The sequence below is a fragment of the Hyla sarda genome, chromosome 1 (genome assembly GCF_029499605.1).
Source record: "Hyla sarda isolate aHylSar1 chromosome 1, aHylSar1.hap1, whole genome shotgun sequence".
NCBI lineage: Eukaryota > Metazoa > Chordata > Amphibia > Anura > Hylidae > Hyla > Hyla sarda.
In genome coordinates, this window is record NC_079189.1 from 187,352,692 (window position 1) to 187,371,699 (window position 19,008).

Consider the following 19,008-nt stretch of genomic DNA (forward strand, 5'->3'; position numbering starts at 1 on the left):
TACCTGGTCGCTTTCCTAACAAAGTAGGAATGAGTGAAGTCCCAGTGATCGTCCAGCCAGGACTCTATGCCCTCCTGATCGTGAGGTTGCGGGCTGCAGCTGCCCTCCATGGTGTGTGGCTGATCCATGGAGAGGAGGAGGAGGTGGGAGGATACACAGCAAACAAGGCACAACTCATCACAGGCTACTGTCTTCAAAGGAGGTGCCCCCGATTGTTGTGTGCTGGGGGGACTCTGGGGCTGCTACTCACTGAATGACCCTCTCAGTGCACAATGACAGGGAGACCCATCTGAGGGGCTTCATTTATCTCCATAAAACTGAGTGATGGGCAGGAGCAGCCAGCTGGATGGGGGCCAGCTGTCCCTGGGAGTCAGCCTCCCTCCTCCTCTTCTACTGTTCTCTCTGTACCTTCTCTAGGGCTGGTTACTGCACAGGGAGCTCCAGGTGAGAACTGAAGGGCTCACAACAACCTCACTGCTGCCCACTACTGGACAAACAGTAAAGAAGTGCACTGACAGGCCTCCTCAGCCTCCAGGACAAGTCTGTATTAGGGTACGTTCACACGGGTCAGATTACCTGCAGAATTTCCGCAGCGTATTTGACTTCAATGGATCTGCAGAAAATCCGCAATAGAGGCAGATTTGCAGATTTTCCTTCAGACCCATTAACCCCTTCATGACTCAGCTAGTTTTGGCCTTTATGGCCCAGTCTGTTTTTTGAAATCTGACATGTGCCTCTTTAACCCCTTAAGGACCCAGCCCAAATATACCTTGACCCCTTAAGGACAGAGGGTTTTTCCATTTTTGCATTTTCGTTTTTTCCTCCTTGCCTTTAAAAAATCATAACTTTTTCAATTTTGCACCTAAAAATCCATATGATGGCTTATTTTTTGCGCCACCAATTCCATTTTTTAATGACGTCAGTCATTTTACCCAAAAATCTACGGCGAAACAGAAAAAAAATCATTGTGAGACAAAATTGAAAAAAAAAACGCTGTTTTGTAAATTTTGGGGTCTTCTGTTTCTACACAGTACATTTTCTGGTTAAAATGATACCTTATCTTTATTCTGTAGGTCCATACAATTAAAATGATACCCTACTTATATAGGTTTGATTTTGTCGTACTTCTGGAAAAAATCATAACTACATGCAGGAAAATTAATACGTTTAAAATTGTCATCTTCTGACCCCTATAACTTTTTTATTTTTCCGCGTATGGGGCGGTATTAGGGCTCATTTTTTGCATTGATAGGACTTATTGATCGCTTTTTATTCATTTTTTCATGATATAAAAAGTGACCAAAAATGCACTATTTTGGACTTTGGAATTTTTTGGCGCGTACGCCATTGACCGTGCGGTTTAATTAACGATATATTTTTATAATTCGGACATTTCCACACGCGGGGATACCATATATGTTTATTTTTATTTTTATTTACAGTGTTTTTTTTTGTTTTTTTTTATGGGAAAAGGGGGGTGATTCAAACGTTTAATAGGGAAGGGGTTAAATGATCTTTATTCACTTTTTTTTTGCAGTGTTATAGCTCCCATAGGGACCTATAACACTGCACACACTGATCTTTCACATCGATCACTAGTTTCTCATAGGAAACCATTGATTGATGATTCTGCCGCTTGACTGCTCATGCCTGGATCTCAGGCACTGAGCAGTCATTCGGCGATCGGACAGCGAGGAGGCAGGTAGGGATCCTCCAGCTGTCCTGTAAGTTGTTCGGAATGCCGGGATTTTGCCGCAGCTATCCCAAACAGCTCCCTGAGCTAACCAACATGCTTTCACTTTAGACGCGGCGTTCAACTTTGAACGCCGCGTCTAAAGGGTTAATAGCGCGCGGCACCACGATCAATGCCGCGCACCATTAGCCACGGGTCCCGAGGCCGGGCCCGACCCGTATGACGCGGGGCCACGCCGTGGCCCCGCGTGATAGATCGGGAGAGGACACATGACGTATCGGGACGTCATGTGAACCCAGCCATTTTTTGCACATCTGAACACTGTCACTTTAAGCATTAATAACTCTGGGATGCTTTTACCTTTCATTCTGATTCCGAGATTGTTTTTTCGTGACATATTGTACTTCATGTTCGTGGTAAAATTGTGTCCATACTTGCATCATTTCTTGGTGATAAATTCCAAAATTTGATGAAAAAATAGAAAATTTGGAAATGTTTTAACTTTGAAGCTCTCTGCTTATGGATATTCCAAATAAATGGATATTCCAAATAAATTGTACATTTATCCACATACACAATTATGGACATTTATCAACGGATTTAGTTAGGTTTTCTTTACTATAATTGTCGCAAAATTGTCGCGATTTTTCGTGCGACATTTTGACTGGAAACCGAGAAAAGAAAGTTTTCCAAAAATGAACTACGTAGTAATAATTTTAAAATAGACTACGGGTAGTCAGGTATTTATTAACTGCGACAGTCGCAACTGCGCAAAAAAAGTCGCAACAGGGTTAAAAATTGACTAAATTTACTCCAGCTCAAACATGGAGCAGAAAAAGCTACTACCAAAGTAAAAAAGGAAAAATTGCTTATAAGAAAGAAAATTATCAACAGGCTGAAACCAGTTGATAAATAAGTCACACATAAGCAAAAAAAAAAATAAGGAAAAAATTACAAAAAAAAAGAATACATAAGCAAACATTCATTGATAAATGTCCCTCAGTATGTCTACTTCATGTCTGCATCATAAAGTTGACATGTTTTTACTTTTGGAAGACATCAGAGGGCTTCAAAGTATAGCAGCAGTTTTCCAATTTTTCACAAAATTTTCAAAATCAGAATTTTTCAGGGACCAGTTCAGTTTTGAAGTGGATTTGAAGGGCCTTCATATTAGAAATACCCCACAAATGACCCAATTATAAAAACTGCACCCCTCACAGTATCCAAAATGACATTCAGTAAGTGTGTTAACCCTTAGGTGTTTCACATGAATAGCAGCAGAGTGAAGGAGAAAATTCAAAATCTTCATTTTTTACACTCGCATGTTCTTGTAGACACAGTTTTTGAATTTTTACAAGTGGTTATAGGAGAAAAAGCCCCCTAAAATTTGTAACCCAATTTCTCTCGAGTAAGGAAATACCTCATATGTCTATGTCAATTGTTCGGCGGGCGCAGTAGAGGGCTCAGAAGGGAAGGAGCGACAATGGGATTTTGTGGGGGCATGCCACATTTAGAAAGCCCCTATGGTGCCAGAGCAGCAGAAAACCCCACATGGCATTCCATTTTGGAAACTACACCCCTCAAGGCACGTAACAAGGGGTCCAGGTGTTTGACAACTTTTTGTTAAAATCGGATGTGTAAATGGAAAAAAAATTTTTTCACTAAAGTGCAGTTTTTTCCCCAAATGTACCATATTTACAAAGGGTAATGGGAGAAAATGCCCCCCAAAATTTGTAACCCCTTCTCTTCTGAGTATGGAAATAACCCATGTTTGGATGTAAAATGCTCTGCGGGCGAACTACAATGCTCAGAAGAGAAGGAGTCACATTTGGCTTTTTGAAAGCAAAGGAATTTAGGAAGCCCCCATTTAGGAAGCCCCTGTGGTGCCAGAACAGCAAAAAATACCCACATGGCATACCATTTTGGAAACTACACCCCTTAAGGAACGTAACAAAGGGTACAGTGAGCCTTAACTACCCACAGGTGTTTGACGACTTTTTGTTAAAATGCAGTTTTTCCCCTAAATTTTACATTTTTACAAGGGGTAATAGGAGAAAATGACCCCCAAACTTTGTAACCCCATTTCTTCTGAGTATGGAAATACCCCATGTGTGGATGTCAAGTGCTCTGCTGGCGCACTACAATGCTCAGAAGAGGAGGAGCGCCATTGAGCTTTTGGAAAGAGAATTCATTTGTAATGGTAGTCAGGGGCCATGTGCGTTTACAAAGCCCCCCGTGGTGCCAGAACAGTGGACCTCCTCACATGTGACCCTATTTTGGAAACTACACCCCTCACAGAATTGAATAAGGGGTGCAGTGAGTATTTACACCCCACTGGCATTTGACAGATCTTTGGAACAGTGGGCTGTGCAAATGAAAAATTTAATTTTTCATTTTCATGGACCATTGTTCCAAAAATCAGTCAGACACCTGTAGGATATAAATGCTCACTGTACCCCTTATTACATTACGTGAGGGGTGTAGTTTCCAAAATAGGGTCACATGTGGTGGGGTCCATTGTTCTGGCACTATGGGAGCTTTGTAAACACGCGTTTCCTTCCATTCCAGACAAATTTTCTCTTCAAAATCCCAATGGCGCTCCTTCTCTTCTGAGCATTGTAGTTTGCCCTCAGAGCCTTTACATCCACACATGGGGTATGTTCTTACTCAGAAGAACTGGAGTTACAAATTTTGGGGGGCTTTTTTCCTATTTTCCCTTGTGAAAATGAAAAATTTAGGGTAACACCAGCATTTTAGTGAAAACATTCTTCTTTTTTCATTTTCCCATCCAACTTTAATGAAAATTCGTCAAACTGTGGGGTGTTAAGGCTCACTATACCCCTTGTCACGTTCTGTGAGGGGTGTAGTTTCCAAAATTGGGTCACATGTCGTTATTTATTTTTTTGCGTTTATGTCAGAACCGCTGTAAATTCAGCCACCCCTGTGCAAATCACCAATTTAGGCCTCAAATGTACATGGTGCGCTCTCACTCCTGAGCCTTGTTGTGTGCCCGCAGAGCATTTTAAGCCCACATATGGGGTATTTCCGTACTCAGGAGAAATTGCGTTACAAATTTTGGGGGTCTTTTTTTCTTTTTACTGCTTGTGAAAATAAAAAGTATGGGGCAACACCAGCATGTTAGTGTAAAATTTTTTTTTTTTTTTTTTACACTAACAGGCTGGTGTAGCCCCCAACTTTTCCTTTTCATAAGGGGTAAAAGGAGAAAAAGCCCCCCAACATTTGTAGTGCAATTTCTCCCGAGTACAGAAATACCCCATATGTGGCACTAAACTGTTTCCTTGAAATACGACAGGGCTCCGAAGTGAGAGAGCGCCATGCACATTTGAGGAATAAATTAGGAATTGCATAGGGGTGGACATAGGGGTATTCTACGCCAGTGATTGCAATATAGGGTGCCTCCAACTTTTGCTAAATTCCCAGCATGCCTGGACAGTCAGTGGCTGTCCGGAAATGCTGGGAGTTGTCGTTTTGCAACAGCTGGAGGCTCCGTTTTGGAAACACTGCCATACAATACGTTTTTCATTTTTATTGGGGGGGACAGTGTAAGGGGGTGTATATCTTGTGTTTTACCCTTTATTTTGTGTTAGTGTAGTGTTTTTAGGGTACATTCGCACTGGCGTGTTACGGTGAGTTCCCCGCTAGGAGTTTGCAGCAGCCCAAACTTGAAGCAGTAAATTTACTGTAAACCTGCCTGTGTGAATGCACCCTGTACATTCACATGGGCGGGCAAACCTCCAGCTGTTTCAAAACTACAACTCCCAGCATGTACTGACAGACCGTGCATGCTGGCAGTTGTACTTTTGCAACTGCTGTAGGCACACTGGTTGGAAAACCTTCAGTTAGGTTCTGTTACCTAACTCAGTATTTTCCAACCAGTGTGCCTCCAGCTTTTGCAAAACTACAACTCCCAGCATGTACTGATCACCGAAGGGCTTGCTGGGAGATGTAGTTATGGAACAGCTGGAGGTACGCAACTACAACTCCCAGCATGCCGAGACAGCTGTTTTCTGTCTGGGCATGCTGGGATTTGCAGTTTTGCAGCATCTGGAGGGCTACAGTTTCTAGACCAGTGCACAGTGATCTACAAACTGTGGACCTCCAGATGTTGCAAAACTACAAGTCCCAGCATGCCCAGACAGCAAACAGCTGTCTGGGCATGCTGGGAGTTGTAGTTTTGAAACATCTGGAGGGCTACAGTGTAGAGACCACTTTATAGTGGTCTCAGACTGTAGCCCTCCAGATCAACTTACCGGCTTCCGTAGGATCCCGGGAGCCGTCCTCTTCTGACGCACTTCCTGCCGATCACCATCGCCCGCAGCCTCCGGATCGGTAAGTGGATCTTCGGCGTTCGGTCCGCTTTGTTTCCCCATCCTGCCCCGCCTATTGTGGGTGGGCAGGACGGGGAAATCGAAAGTAAACCCCCCCCCCCACGATCTGCTATTGGTGGTCGCGTCTAGACCACCAATAGCAGGGATAGGAGGGGTGGCACCCCTGCCACCTCACTCCTATCCCTTCAGGGGGATCATGGGTGTCTTAGACAACCGTGATCCCCCTTATATTCTGGGTCAACATAGACCCGTATGACTCGGAATAGGCGCAAATCGCAAGTGTGAATTCACTTTCGATTTGCGCCCATCGCCGACATGGGGGGGGGTCTGATGACCCCCCTGGGCATTTGCGCGGGAGGCCTGCTGATAGATATCAGCAGACACCCCGGTCCGGTCCCCGCCCGACGCGCGGCGGGGACCGAAATTCCCACGGGCGTATGGATACGTCCTGGGTCCTTAAGTACCAGAAAGCCAGGGCGTATCCATACGCCCTAGTGTCCTTAAGGGGTTAAGTGGTAATAACTTTGGACTGCTTTTTACCTGGAAAAGTGATTCAAAGATAGTTTTTTTGAGACATATTGTACTTTATATTAGTAGTAAGTTTTTGTTGATACACGAAGCGATTTTTGTGAAAAACTCTAAAATATTATGAAAAAAATAGAGAAATTACAATGTTTCCAATGTTTGAAACTCTCTTGTAAGGCTGGGTTCACACCACGTTTTTGCAATACAGTTTTTTTTCAGGTTTTTGATAAAAAAACGGATTCCTTAAAACCTGACTAAACTGTATCAAAACGTGTGTACAATGTTTTATCTGTATACGGTTGAAAACCGTATACGGTTTGAAAAGTGATGTCCGGTTGCATCCGTTTTTTAAGAAAAAAAAACGCATACGTTTTGAACTTTTCACTCCATTATGAATAAAGTTTCACTTGTTTGATTGAAATTCCAAGAAAAAAAACTGTGCAAAGTCAAAAACCGTATGGTAAAAACTGGATGGAACCGTACATACATACAGTTCTGTACGGTTCCCATTGACTCCCATGTTAAAAAAAAATGTATACGGGTCAATACGGTTTTTCACCTGGACCAAAAACGGCGGTAGGCCACGGTTTTCTGTCCAGAAAAAAAGTTAAAAACCGTGTGGTGTGAAAAACGGAATATGGTGCATACGGTTTTGAATGGAAAGTCTATGGGCACGGTTTTCTGTACAGTTGCATACGTTTGTTTTTTTAAAAACCGTATCCAAAAACTGTATAGAAAATCGTTGTGTGAACCCACCCTAAGAGAGCATTTTCACATTTTCTACCAAAGTTCAAAATCACATTTTTTTAGGGACCACTTGAATTCTGAATATATATATATATATATATATATATATGTGTGTGTGTGTGTGTATATATATATGTGTGTGTGTGTATATATATATATATATATATATATATATATATACAGTCATGTCATCATTTTTCTAGAAAATGAAGTATTTCTCACAGAAAAGGATTGCAGTAACACATGTTTTGCTATACACGTTTGTTCCCTTGTATTGGAACTAAACCAAAAAAAGGAGGTAAAAAAGCAAATTGGACATAATGTCACACCAAACTCCAAAAATGGGCTGGACAAAATTATTGGTACCCTTTCAAAATTGTGAAAAAATAAGATTGTGCACAACATTATCAAGAAGTTTGTAACCCATGGCACTATAGATAATCTCCCTTGGCATGGACAGAAGAGGAAAATTGATGAAAGGTGTAAATGTAGGATAGTCCAGATGATAGATAAGCAGCCCCAAACATGTTCCAAAGATATTCAAGCTGTCCTGCAGGCTCGGGGAGCATCAGTGTCAGCGCATACTATCCGTTGACATTTATATGAAATAAAACGCTATAGCAGGAGACCCAGGAGGACCCCACTGCTAACACAGAGACATAAAAAAGCAAGACTACATTTTGCCAAAATGAACATGAGTAAGCCAAAATCCTTCTGGGAAAATGTCTTGTGGACAGATGAGACCAAGGTAGAGATTTTTGGTAAAGCACCTCATTGTACTACACAGTACCTACAGTGAAATATGGTGGAGGTTCAATGATGATTTGGGGTTGTTTTCCTGCCTCTGGCACTGGGTCCCTTGAATGTGTACATGTCATCATGAAATCTGAGGATTACCAACGGAATTTGGGTTGCACTGTACAGCCCAGTGTCAGAAAGCTGGGTTTGCGTCTGAGATCTTAGGTCTTCAAGCAGGACAATAACCCCAAACATACTTTAAAAAGCACCCAGAAATGGATGGCAACAAAGCGCTGGAGAGTTCTGAAGTGGCCAGCAATGAGTCCAGATCTAAATCCCATTGAACACCTGTGCAGAGATCTTAAAATTGCTGTTGGGAAAAGGCGCCTTTCCAATAAGAGAGACCTGGAGCAGTTTGCAAAGGAAGAGTGGTCCAACATTCCGGCTGAGAGGTGTAAGAAGCTTATTGATGATTATAGGAAGCGACTGAATTCAGTTATTTTTTTCCAAAGGGTGTGCAACCAAATATTAAGTTAAGGGTGGCAATAATTTTGTCCAGCCCATTTTTGGAGTTTGGTGTGACATTATGTCCAATTTGCTTTTTTTCCTCCATTTTTGGTTTAGTTCCAATACACACAAAGGGAATAAACATGTGTATAGCAATGTGTTACTGCAATCCTTTTCTGTGAGAAATACTTAATTTTCTTGAAAAATTTCAGGGGTGCCAAGATTTACGGCCATGACTGTATATATACATATCTATATCTATCTGTCTATATATATATATATATATATATATATATACAGTCATGGCCGTAAATGTTGGCACCCCTGAAATTTTTCTAGAAAATAAAGTATTTCTCACAGAAAAGGATAGCAGTAACACATGTTTTGCTATACACTTGTTTATTCCCTTTGTGTGTATTGGAACTAAACAAAAAAAAAGGAGGAAAAAGCAAATTGGACATAATGTCACGCCCCCTCCCATAGACTTGCATTTGGGGGGCGGGACATGATGTCACATGGGGGTGGAGTCGTGATGTCACCATACTCCATCCCCGTGGTCTGGAGGCATAACCCTGAGAGCCTCCAGTGCTTCCTGCAGTGCTTACAGGTGGGTGCTGCATTCTAGATCGCGGGGGTCCCCAGCAATCAGACTTCTTATCTCCTATCCTTTGGAGTGTGAAGTATACAAGTGAGTGTAGTATAAAAGTGAGAGGGACTTAAAATTAAGGGAATAGTGTAAGAAGTGTTGTAAGCATTGACTGCATATCTGTGCGTTTTTTCCCCCCTCTCTTTCTCTGTCTGGGAGGATTACAGGTGGAGAGAGGGTGGAGTAACTAAATAATTAGCAGCTGATAAATTGCAGCTGTTTGCAGACAGCTATCCATTTGCATTTACTTCCAGGCAGTGGAAGAGAGGTGGTTGTGGTAAATATAAAGCAAATACACTAAGCGATTGTTAAGCTAGCGATTGTGTTTCTGTATACAAGAATGTGAAGTATACAAGTGAGTGTAGTATAAAAGTGAGAGGGACTTAAAGTTATGGGAATACTGTAAGAAGTGTTGTAAGCATTGACTGCATATCTGTGTGTGTTTTTCCCCCCTCTCTTTCTCTGTCTGTGACGATTACAGGTGGAGAGAGGTTAGCAGCTGATAAATTGCAGCTGTTTGCAGACAGCTATCTATTTGTATTCACTCCCAGGCAGTGGAAGAGAGGTGGTTGTGGTAAATATAAAGCAAGTACACTAAACGATTGTTGAGCTAGCGATTGTGTGTCTGTATACAAGTGAGTGTAGTATAAAAGTGAGAGGGACTTAAAATTAGGGGACTTTAAATTCAGGGAGTTTAAGTTGAAATATTTGATTGTTTTTTTTTTTCTTTTTTGTTTTTTTTACTGTTAAAGGGTACCTCTAATCAAATAAACTTTTGATATATTTTAGATTAATGAATGTTGAATAACTTTCCACTAGCATGTTAATGAAAAATATGCTTCTTTCTGTTGTATTTTTCCCGATCAGTCCTGTCAGCAAGCATTTCTGACTCATGCTGGAGTCCTAAACACTCAGAGATGCCAGCCTGCTTTGTTCACAGCCAAACAGGCTGTGAACAAAGCAGGCTGACAGCTCTGAATGTTCTCCTTTGTGAACAAAGCAGACTGGCAGCTCGTAGTGTTTAGGACTCCAGCATGAGTCTGAAATGTTTGCTGCCAGGACTGGTAGGGAGACCCCCAGTGGTCATTTCTTCAAAATGGAAAATTAAATAGAAAGAAGCATATTTTTTAATAACATGCAATTGTAAAGTTATTCTGCATACATTAATCTATAATATATCAAAAGTTTTTTTGATGAGAGGTACCCTTTAATTTTTGAAATCACCAAATCTATTATGGCCTCCATGTTGGAAAAGGCAGTCCAGTGTGCATCTTGCAAAATGTATGCAATCCTTGAACAGCAGTTCGAGAGTGTATATTGTTGTGCGAGATGTGTGCTAGCTGTTTATTTGGAAGCCCAGATACTGGATCTAGAGGAGCAACTGGCAACACTGAGATGCATTGACAACCTCGAGAGGAGTCTCTTGCTCACTGAGCAAGTACTCTCTGGGGTAGAGGTGGGGAGGATAGTGGGACGGAGGTGCAGGACAGTCAGGCAGTTAGCTGGGTTACAGTTAGAAAACGGGGTAGAGGGAAAGGTGTCAGGGAGGCTAGTCCTGATCTGGCACACCCCAACAAGTTTGCCCGGTTGGCTGATGAGGGGGAAGCCATTTCAAAGCTAGCAGTACTGCAGTAGGACTCTGCCTCTGACCGCCAGGGGGGGGGGGTCTGCTCCAATAAGGAGGGAGGGAGGAGTGCAGGGCAGGCCAGACAGGTACTGGTAGTGGGGGACTCAATTATTAGGGGGACAGACAGGGCGATCTTTAACAAAGACCGGGATAGCCGAGCATTGTGTTGTCTTCCTGGCGCTCGAGTTTGGCACATTGCGGATCGGGTTGACAGGTTTCTGGGTGGGGCTGGAGAGGACCCAGCAGTCATGGTACATATTGGCACCAATGACAAAGTAAGAGGTAAGTGGAGTGTCTTTAAAAATGATTTCTGGGACTTTGGCCGCAAGCTTAAGGCAAGGACCTCCAAGGTAATATTCTCTGAAATATTACCTGTACCACGAGCTACACCAGAGAGGCAGCGGGAGATTAGGGAGGTAAACAAGTGGCTCAGAAGCTGGTGTAGTAAGGAGGGGTTTGGGTTCATGGAGAACTGGGCCAACCTCGCTGTCGGATACCGGCTCTACCGTAGGGACGGGCTGCACCTCAATGGGGAGGGTGCAGCTGTCCTTGGGGAGAAGATGGCTAGAAGGGTGGAGGAGTGTTTAAACAAGGGACTTGGGGGAGGGAACGTACAACATAGAGGGGGAAGATAGTGTAGATAAAGAGGGGGGACTTATTAATGTACCTGGGGGTGGAGCGGAGGGAGGGGTTAGAATAGTTAATAGGGATAGGCATCATAGGGAAAAAAAACATATACCATTGAATTGCATGTTGACTAATGCCAGAAGTCTGACCAATAAAACTGACGAACTGGAGTTGAAAATGTCTGAGGAGGATTATGACATGGTGGGTATAACAGAGACTTGGTTGGACGATAGCTGTGACTGGGCGGTCAACATACAGGGTTATAGTCTATTCAGGAAGGATCGGACAAAATGGAAAGTGGGAGGAGTTTGTCTTTATGTAAAGTCCAGTCTGAAGGCCGCACTGCGGGAGGATATTTGGGAGGGAAACGATAATGTGGAGTCACTATGGGTAAAAATATATGGAGATTAAAATAAAAAAAATTCTGATAGGGGTTTGCTATAAGCCACCAAACATAATGTAAGAGCCAGAAGATGAATTATTGAGGCAAATGAACAAGGCATCAAATCAGAATGAGGTGATAATAATGGGGGACTTTAACTATCCTGATATAAACAGGGAGACTGAGACCTGTGAATCTCATAAAGGAAACAGGTTTCTGACTATAGCTAAAGACAATTATCTGTCCGAAATGGTGCAGGGCCCGGCCAGAGGGGGCGCCCTACTAGACTTAATATTAACCAACAGGCCTGACAGAGTAACTAGTTTGCAAGTAGAAGGATACCTAGGAAATAGTGATCATAATATAATACATTATAACTTGTTCTTCAGTAAAAGAATCTCTCGAGGGGCCACAAAAACAATGAACTTTAGGAAGCCAAAGTACGATCAATTTAGAGAAGCCCTTAAAAATATAAAATGGGATAATGTCCTCAAAAACATGAATACTGACACTAAATGGGAGAATTTTAAAAATGTCTTAAATTCTCACTGTAAGATATATATAACTTATGGGAATAAAAGGGTCAGAAATAAAAATGTTAAGGGGGCAATAAATGCCAAAAATAAAGCATTTAAACTCCTAAAACAGGACAGCAGTGAAGAAGCATTAAAAAGCTATAGAGAAAAATGTAAAATATTTAAAAAACAGATAAAAGTTGCAAAAATAGAGACAGAAAGACTCATTGCCAAAGAGAGTAAAACTAACCCCAAAATGTTCTTTAACTATATAAATAGCAAAAAGGTAAAAAATGAAAGTGTGGGCCCTTTAAAAAATGATGAGGAAGAAATTATAAACGGGGATCAGGAAAAAGCAAATTCTTCTCCACTGTATTCACCAAGAAAAATGAAATGACAGGTGAAATACAGCGAGATAAGGTAAACTCCCGAGTACAGGTCACCTGTCTAACCCAGGAAGAAGTACTGTGCCGCCTACAAAAAAATCAAAATAGACAAATCACCAGGTCAGATGGCATTCACCCCCATGTTCTAAAGGAATTAAGTATTGTAATAGACAGACCCTTATTTTTAATATTCAGGGACTCTATAGTGACAGGGACTGTTCCACAGGACTGGCGCATGGCAAATATGGTGCCAATATTTAAAAAGGGGTCAAAAAGTGACCCCGGGAATTATAAACCTGTTAGTTTAACCTCCATTGTATGTAAATTGTTTGAGGGTTTTCTAAGGGATGATATTTTGGAGTATCTTGATAAAAATAAATGTATGACTCCATATCAGCATGGCTTTCTGAGGGATGAGTCCTTTCAAACTAACCTGATCAGCTTATATGAGTGATCGGTCCTGTCAAACTAACCTGATCAGCTCCAGACTGGACCAGGGGCAATCACTGGATGTTGTATATCTGGATTTTTCCAAAGCATTTGATACGGTTCCACATAAAAGGTTGGTGCATAAAATAAGAGGGATTGGGCTGCGGGAGAATGTGTGTAAGTGGGTAAGTAACTGGCTCAGTGATAGGAAACAGAGGGGGGTTATTAATGGTACTTATTCTGATTGGGTGACTGTTACTAGTGGGGTACCACAGGGGTCTGTCTTGGGTCCTGTCCTATTTAATATATTCATTAATGACCTTGTAGAGGGGTTAAATAGTAAAGTAGCAATCTTTGCAGATGATACTAAACTCTGTAAAGCTGTAAACACTATAGAGGTTAGTGCACTGTTACAAGTGGATCTAGATAGGTTGGAGGTTTGGGCTGGGGAAGAAAAATCTGGGCTGGGATTATGTGTTAAATGGGAGAACACTTGGGACGACTGACATGGAAAAGGACTTGGGAGTCTAAGTTAACAGTAAATTTAGCTGTAGTGACCAGTGTTGGGCAGCTGCTGCCAAGGCAAAGAAAATCATGGGGTACATCAATAGGGGCATAGATACCCACGACAAGGAAATAATTCTACCGCTGTACAAATCACTAGTCAGACCACACATAGAATACTGTGTACAGTACTGGGCACCAGTGTACAAGAAAGATATAGTGGAGCTGGAGAGGGTTCAAAGACGGGCAACCAGAGTAATACGGGGGAATGGGAGGACTACAGTACCCAGAAAGATTATCAGAATTGTGGTTATTTAGTTTAGAAAAAAGAAGGCTTAGGGATGACCGAATAACTATGTATAAATATATCAAGGGACAGTACAGAGATCTCTCCCATGATCTATTTATATCCAGGACTGTATCTATAACAAGGGGGCATCCTCTCCGTCTAGAGGAAAGAAGGTTTCTACACAAGCACAGACGGGGGTTCTTTACTGTAAGAGCAGTAAGACTATGGAATTTTCAGCCTGAAGAGGTGGTCATGGTGAACTCTGTAAAAGAGTTCAAAAAGGGGCTGGATGGATTTATGGAGAATAGTAACATTACAGGTTATGTATACTAGATTTATAGGGACAGAATGTTGATCCAGGGATTCATTCTGACTGCCATATTTGCAGTCAGAAAGGAATTTTTACCTATAGTATGAGGGTTTTTTGCCTTCCTCTGGATCAACTCAATAGGGACTCATTAGGGTTATAGGTTGAACTTAATGGACTGGTCTTTTTTCAACCTTATGAACAATGTTACTATGTTACTAGATGTCTTGGGGACAGAGTACCCCGTTAAAAAAAATATTTACTGCACTCGCTTTACCCGGAAGTGAAACATGCAAGAGGGTACAGCCGTGGGAGCTCGGGAAGGGTAAGGGACATCGGGGAAGGGGGACAGGACATCGGGGAAGGAGGACAGGACACTGTGGACACTTACCAGAGCAGTGTGTGTGTCCCGATCTCCGTGATCGGGGGACACACACCGCTCTGCTCAGGATTTTCATTGCGAAATGTTGCCATCGGCTAGTCAGATTTGACTAGCTGATAGTAGCGATCGCGATGAGAGGGGGGGGGGGTAACCCCCCTAGGTCCCGAGGCAAGATGGCTTGCTATTAGTGATGGTCACCATCTTACCGGGCGCGGCGGCATTCCATGAGTTGCGGCCACTATCTGCATGACGTACATGTACGACATAGGTCGGGAAAACCTTCCCAGTCATGACATACATATATGTCATGGGTCGGGAAGGGGTTAAAGGGAATGGTAGCAAAATCTGTTGCGGATTTTCTGCAGCAAATAAACTGGTTTTATGGAACGGGAAAACTATTTTCAATTCTCTTCCGGATCTTATTATAGAATCCGACGCCAGTCGTCTGGGTTGGGGAGCCAGATGCGGTTCCTCCTCAACATGAGGCAAATGGTCATCTGAAGAAATTCTTCACATAAATTCTCTGGAACTTCTGGCAGGATTTTTGGCTCTGAAAAGTTTTGTGAAGGACAGAACACAATGTTGCATTCTTCTGAGGATGGACAATATATCGGCAGTACAATACATCAACCGATTAGGAGGAACCAAATCTCCATCCCTAGCCTACTTGGCAAAAGAAATATCCCCCTGAAGGGATAGGAGTGAAGCGACCGACCAATAGCAGACCGCGGTGGGGGGGTTAAAGTTCGGTTTCCCCATTCTGCCCACCCACAGTAGTCCGGGCAGAATGGGGGAACCGGCGGTGACCGGCTCCGGAGGTCCACATACCACCGGCGATCAGTGGTGGGTGGCAGAGGACGGCGATGTGGCTCCATGGTGCGGCGATCCTACGGAAGCCGGTGAGTAGTTGCCTAGCAACATCTGTAGGGCTACAGTTTTGAGACCACTATACTGTGGTCTCTAAACTGTAGCCCTCCAGATGTTACAAATCTACAACTCCCAGCATGCCCAGACAACTGTTAGCTGTTTGGGCATGCTTGGTTTTGTAGTTTTGCAACAGCTGGAGGGCTACAGTTTGGAGATCACTGTGCAGTGGTCTCTAAACTGTGGCCCTCTAGATCTTGCAAAATTACAACTCCCAGCATGCCCACACAGCAGTTTGCTATCAGGGCATGCTGGGATTTGTAGTTTTGCAACATCTGGAGGGCCACAGTTTGGAGATCACTGTGCAGTGGTCTCTAAACTGTGGCCCTTCAGATCTTGCAAAACTACAACTCCCAGCATTCCCAAACAGCTGTCTCGGCATGCTGGAAATTGTAGTTGCGTACCTCCAGCTGTTGCATAACTACATCTCCCAGCATGGCCTTCGGCGATCAGTACATTCTGGGAGTTGTAGTTTTGCCACAGCTGGAGGCACACTGGTTGGAAAATACTGAGTTAGGCAACAGAACCTAACTGAAGGTTTTCCAACCAGTGTGCCTCCAGCTGTTGCAAAAGTACAACTCCCAGCATGCATGATCTGTCAGTGCATGCTGAGAGTTGTAGTTTTGCAACAGCTGGAGGTTCCCCCCTCCCATGGGAGGGTTTACAGTGAGTTTTCTGCTTCAAGTTTGAGCTGTGGCAAATTTTCAGCTGCAGCGCAAACTCCTGGTGGGAAACTGAACGCAAACCTCCGCCAGTGCGAATGTATCCTAAAAACACTACACTAACACATAATAAAGGGTAAAACACTACATATACACCCCCTTACACTGTCCCCCCAATAAAAATGAAAACGTATCGTACGGCAGTGTTTCCAAAACGGAGCTTCCAGCTGTTGCAAAACAACAACTCCCAGCATTTCCGGACAGCCCCTGACTGTCCAGGCATGCTGGGAGTTTAGCAACAGCTGGAGGCACCCTGTTTGGGAATCACTGGTGTAGAATACCCCTATATCCACCCCTATGCAATCCCTAATTTAGTCCTCAAATGTGCATGGCGCTCTCTCACTTCGGAGCCCTGTTGTATTTCAAGGAAACAGTTTAGGGCCACATATGGGGTATCTCCGTTTTTCTCCTTTTACCCCTCCTTTAAAGTTAGGGGCTACACCAGCCTGTTACTGTACAAAAATAAATATTTTTAAACTAACATACAAAATTTGTAACGCAATTTCTTTTGAGTAAGGAAATACCCCATATGTGGTTGTAAAATGCTCTGCAGATGCACAACAAGGCTCAGGAGTGAGAGCGCACTATGAACATTTGAAGTCTAAGTTGGTGATTTGCACAGGGGTGGTTGATTTTACAGTGGTTGTGACATAAATGCAAAATAAAAATACCCACGTGTGACCCCATTTTGGAAACTACACCCCTCACGGAACGTAACAAGGGGTATAGTGAGCCTTAACACCCCACAGGTGTTTGATGAATTTTCGTTAAAGTTGGAAGGGAAAAAAAAAGTTTAATTTTCACAAGGGAAAATAGGAAAAAAGCCCCCCCAAAATTTGTAACCCCATTTCTTCTGAGTAAGAAAATACCCCATATGTGAATGTAAAGTGCTCTGCGGGTGCACTACAATGCTCAGAAGAGAACGAGCACCATTGGGCTTCTGGAGAGAAAATCTGTCTGGAATTGAAGGCCACATGTGTTTACAAAGCCCCCATAGTACCAGAACAATGGACCCCCCCCCACATGTGACCCCATTTTGGAAACTACACCCCTCACATAATGTACTAAGGGGTGCAGTAAGCCTTTACGCCCACAGGTATTTGACAGATTTTTAGAACAGTGGTCCATGAAAATGAAAAATTGTATTTTTTATTTGCACAGCCCACTGTTCCAAAGATCTGCACCCCTTATTAAATTCTGTGAGGGGTGTAGTTTCCAAAGCGGGGTCACATGTGGGGGGTCCACTGTTCTGGCACCACGGGGGGCTTTGTAAATGCACATGGCCCCTGACTTCCATTCCAAACCAATTCTATCTCCAAAAGCTCAATGGCGATCTCTTCTTCTGAGCATTGTAGTGCGCCAGCAGAGCACTTGACGTCCACACATGGGGTATTTCCATACTCAAAAGAAATGGGGTTACACATTTTAGGGGGCATTTTCTCCTATTACCCCTAGTTAAAAAATGTTTTTCATTTACACATCCGACTTTAACAAAAAGTTGTCAAACACCTGTGGGGTGTTAAGGCTCACTGTACCCCTTTATACGTACCTTGAGGGGTGTAGTTTTCAAAATAGAAGCCATGTGTTTTGTTTTTTTTTTTTTGCTGTTCTGGCACCATATGGGCTTCCTAAATGCGACATGCCCCCCAAAAACCATTTCAGCTAAATTTGCTTTCCAAAAGCCAAATGTGACTCCTTCTGAGCATTGTAGTTAGCCCGCAGAGCATTTAATAACATGGGGTATTTCCATACACAGAAGAGATGGGATTACAAATTTTGGGGGGTATTTTCTCCCATTACCCTTTGTAAAAAAAAATTAATTTGGGGAAAAAACTGCACTTTAGTGAAAAAAAAAGAAATTTTCATTTACAAATCCCACTTTTAACGAAAAGTCGTCAAACACCTGTGGGTGTTAAGGCTCACTGGACCTCTTGTGATGTGCCTTGAGGGGTGTATTCTCCAAAATATTATGCCATGTGTTTTTATTTTTCTTTTTTTTCTTTTTTTTTGCTGTTCAGGCACAATAGGGGCTTCCTAAATGTGACATGCCTCCTAAAACAATTCCAAAAATCCCATTGTCGCTCCTTCCCTTCTGAGCCCTCTACTGCGCCCGCCAAACACTTCACATACACATATGAGGTATTTCCTTACTTGAGAGAAATGTGGTTATAAATTTGGGTGGGCTTTTTCTCCTATTACCCCTTGTAAAATTTCAAAAACTGGGTCTACAAGAACATGCGAGTGTAAAAAATGAAGATTTTGAATTTTCTCCTTCACTTTGCTGCTATTCCTGTGAAACACCGTAAGGGTTAAGACACTTTCTTAATGTCATTTTGAATACTTTGAGGGGTGCAGTTTATATAATGGGGTAATTTATGGGGTATTTCTAATATAAAGGCCCTTCAAATCCACTTCAAAACTGAACTGGTACCTGAAAAATTCTGATATAGAAAATTTTTTGAAAAATTGGAAAATTGCTGCTGAACTTTGAAGCCCTCTGATGTCTTCCAAAAGTAAGAACATGTCAACTTTATGATGCAATGATAAAGTAGACATATTGTATATGTGCATCAATATATAATTTATTTGGAATGTCTATTTTCCTTACAAGCAGAGAGCTTCAAAGTTAGAAAAATGCTAAATTTTACATTTTTTCATCAAATTTTGGAATTTTTCTCCAAGAAAGGATGCCAGTGTCAATGAAAATTT

The 19,008-nt window shown here is 42.5% G+C and overlaps 1 protein-coding gene across 7 annotated transcripts in view; it reads right to left on the bottom strand.

Annotated features, from left to right (window-relative positions):
- PDE5A (phosphodiesterase 5A) overlaps positions 1 to 19,008 on the bottom strand; it is a 352,640-nt gene that overhangs the window by 250,599 nt on the left and 83,033 nt on the right. For 2 of the 7 annotated variants that reach the window (XM_056565886.1, XM_056565876.1), the window contains exon 1: positions 4 to 508. The exons of the other annotated variants lie outside the window; for them this stretch is intronic. In XM_056565886.1, coding sequence (XP_056421861.1) covers positions 4 to 128 — 125 coding nt within the window. In that variant the 5' untranslated portion in view covers positions 129 to 508. Of the gene's footprint in view, positions 1 to 3; positions 509 to 19,008 lie in introns of those variants that run through there. 7 annotated transcript variants of the gene reach the window in all.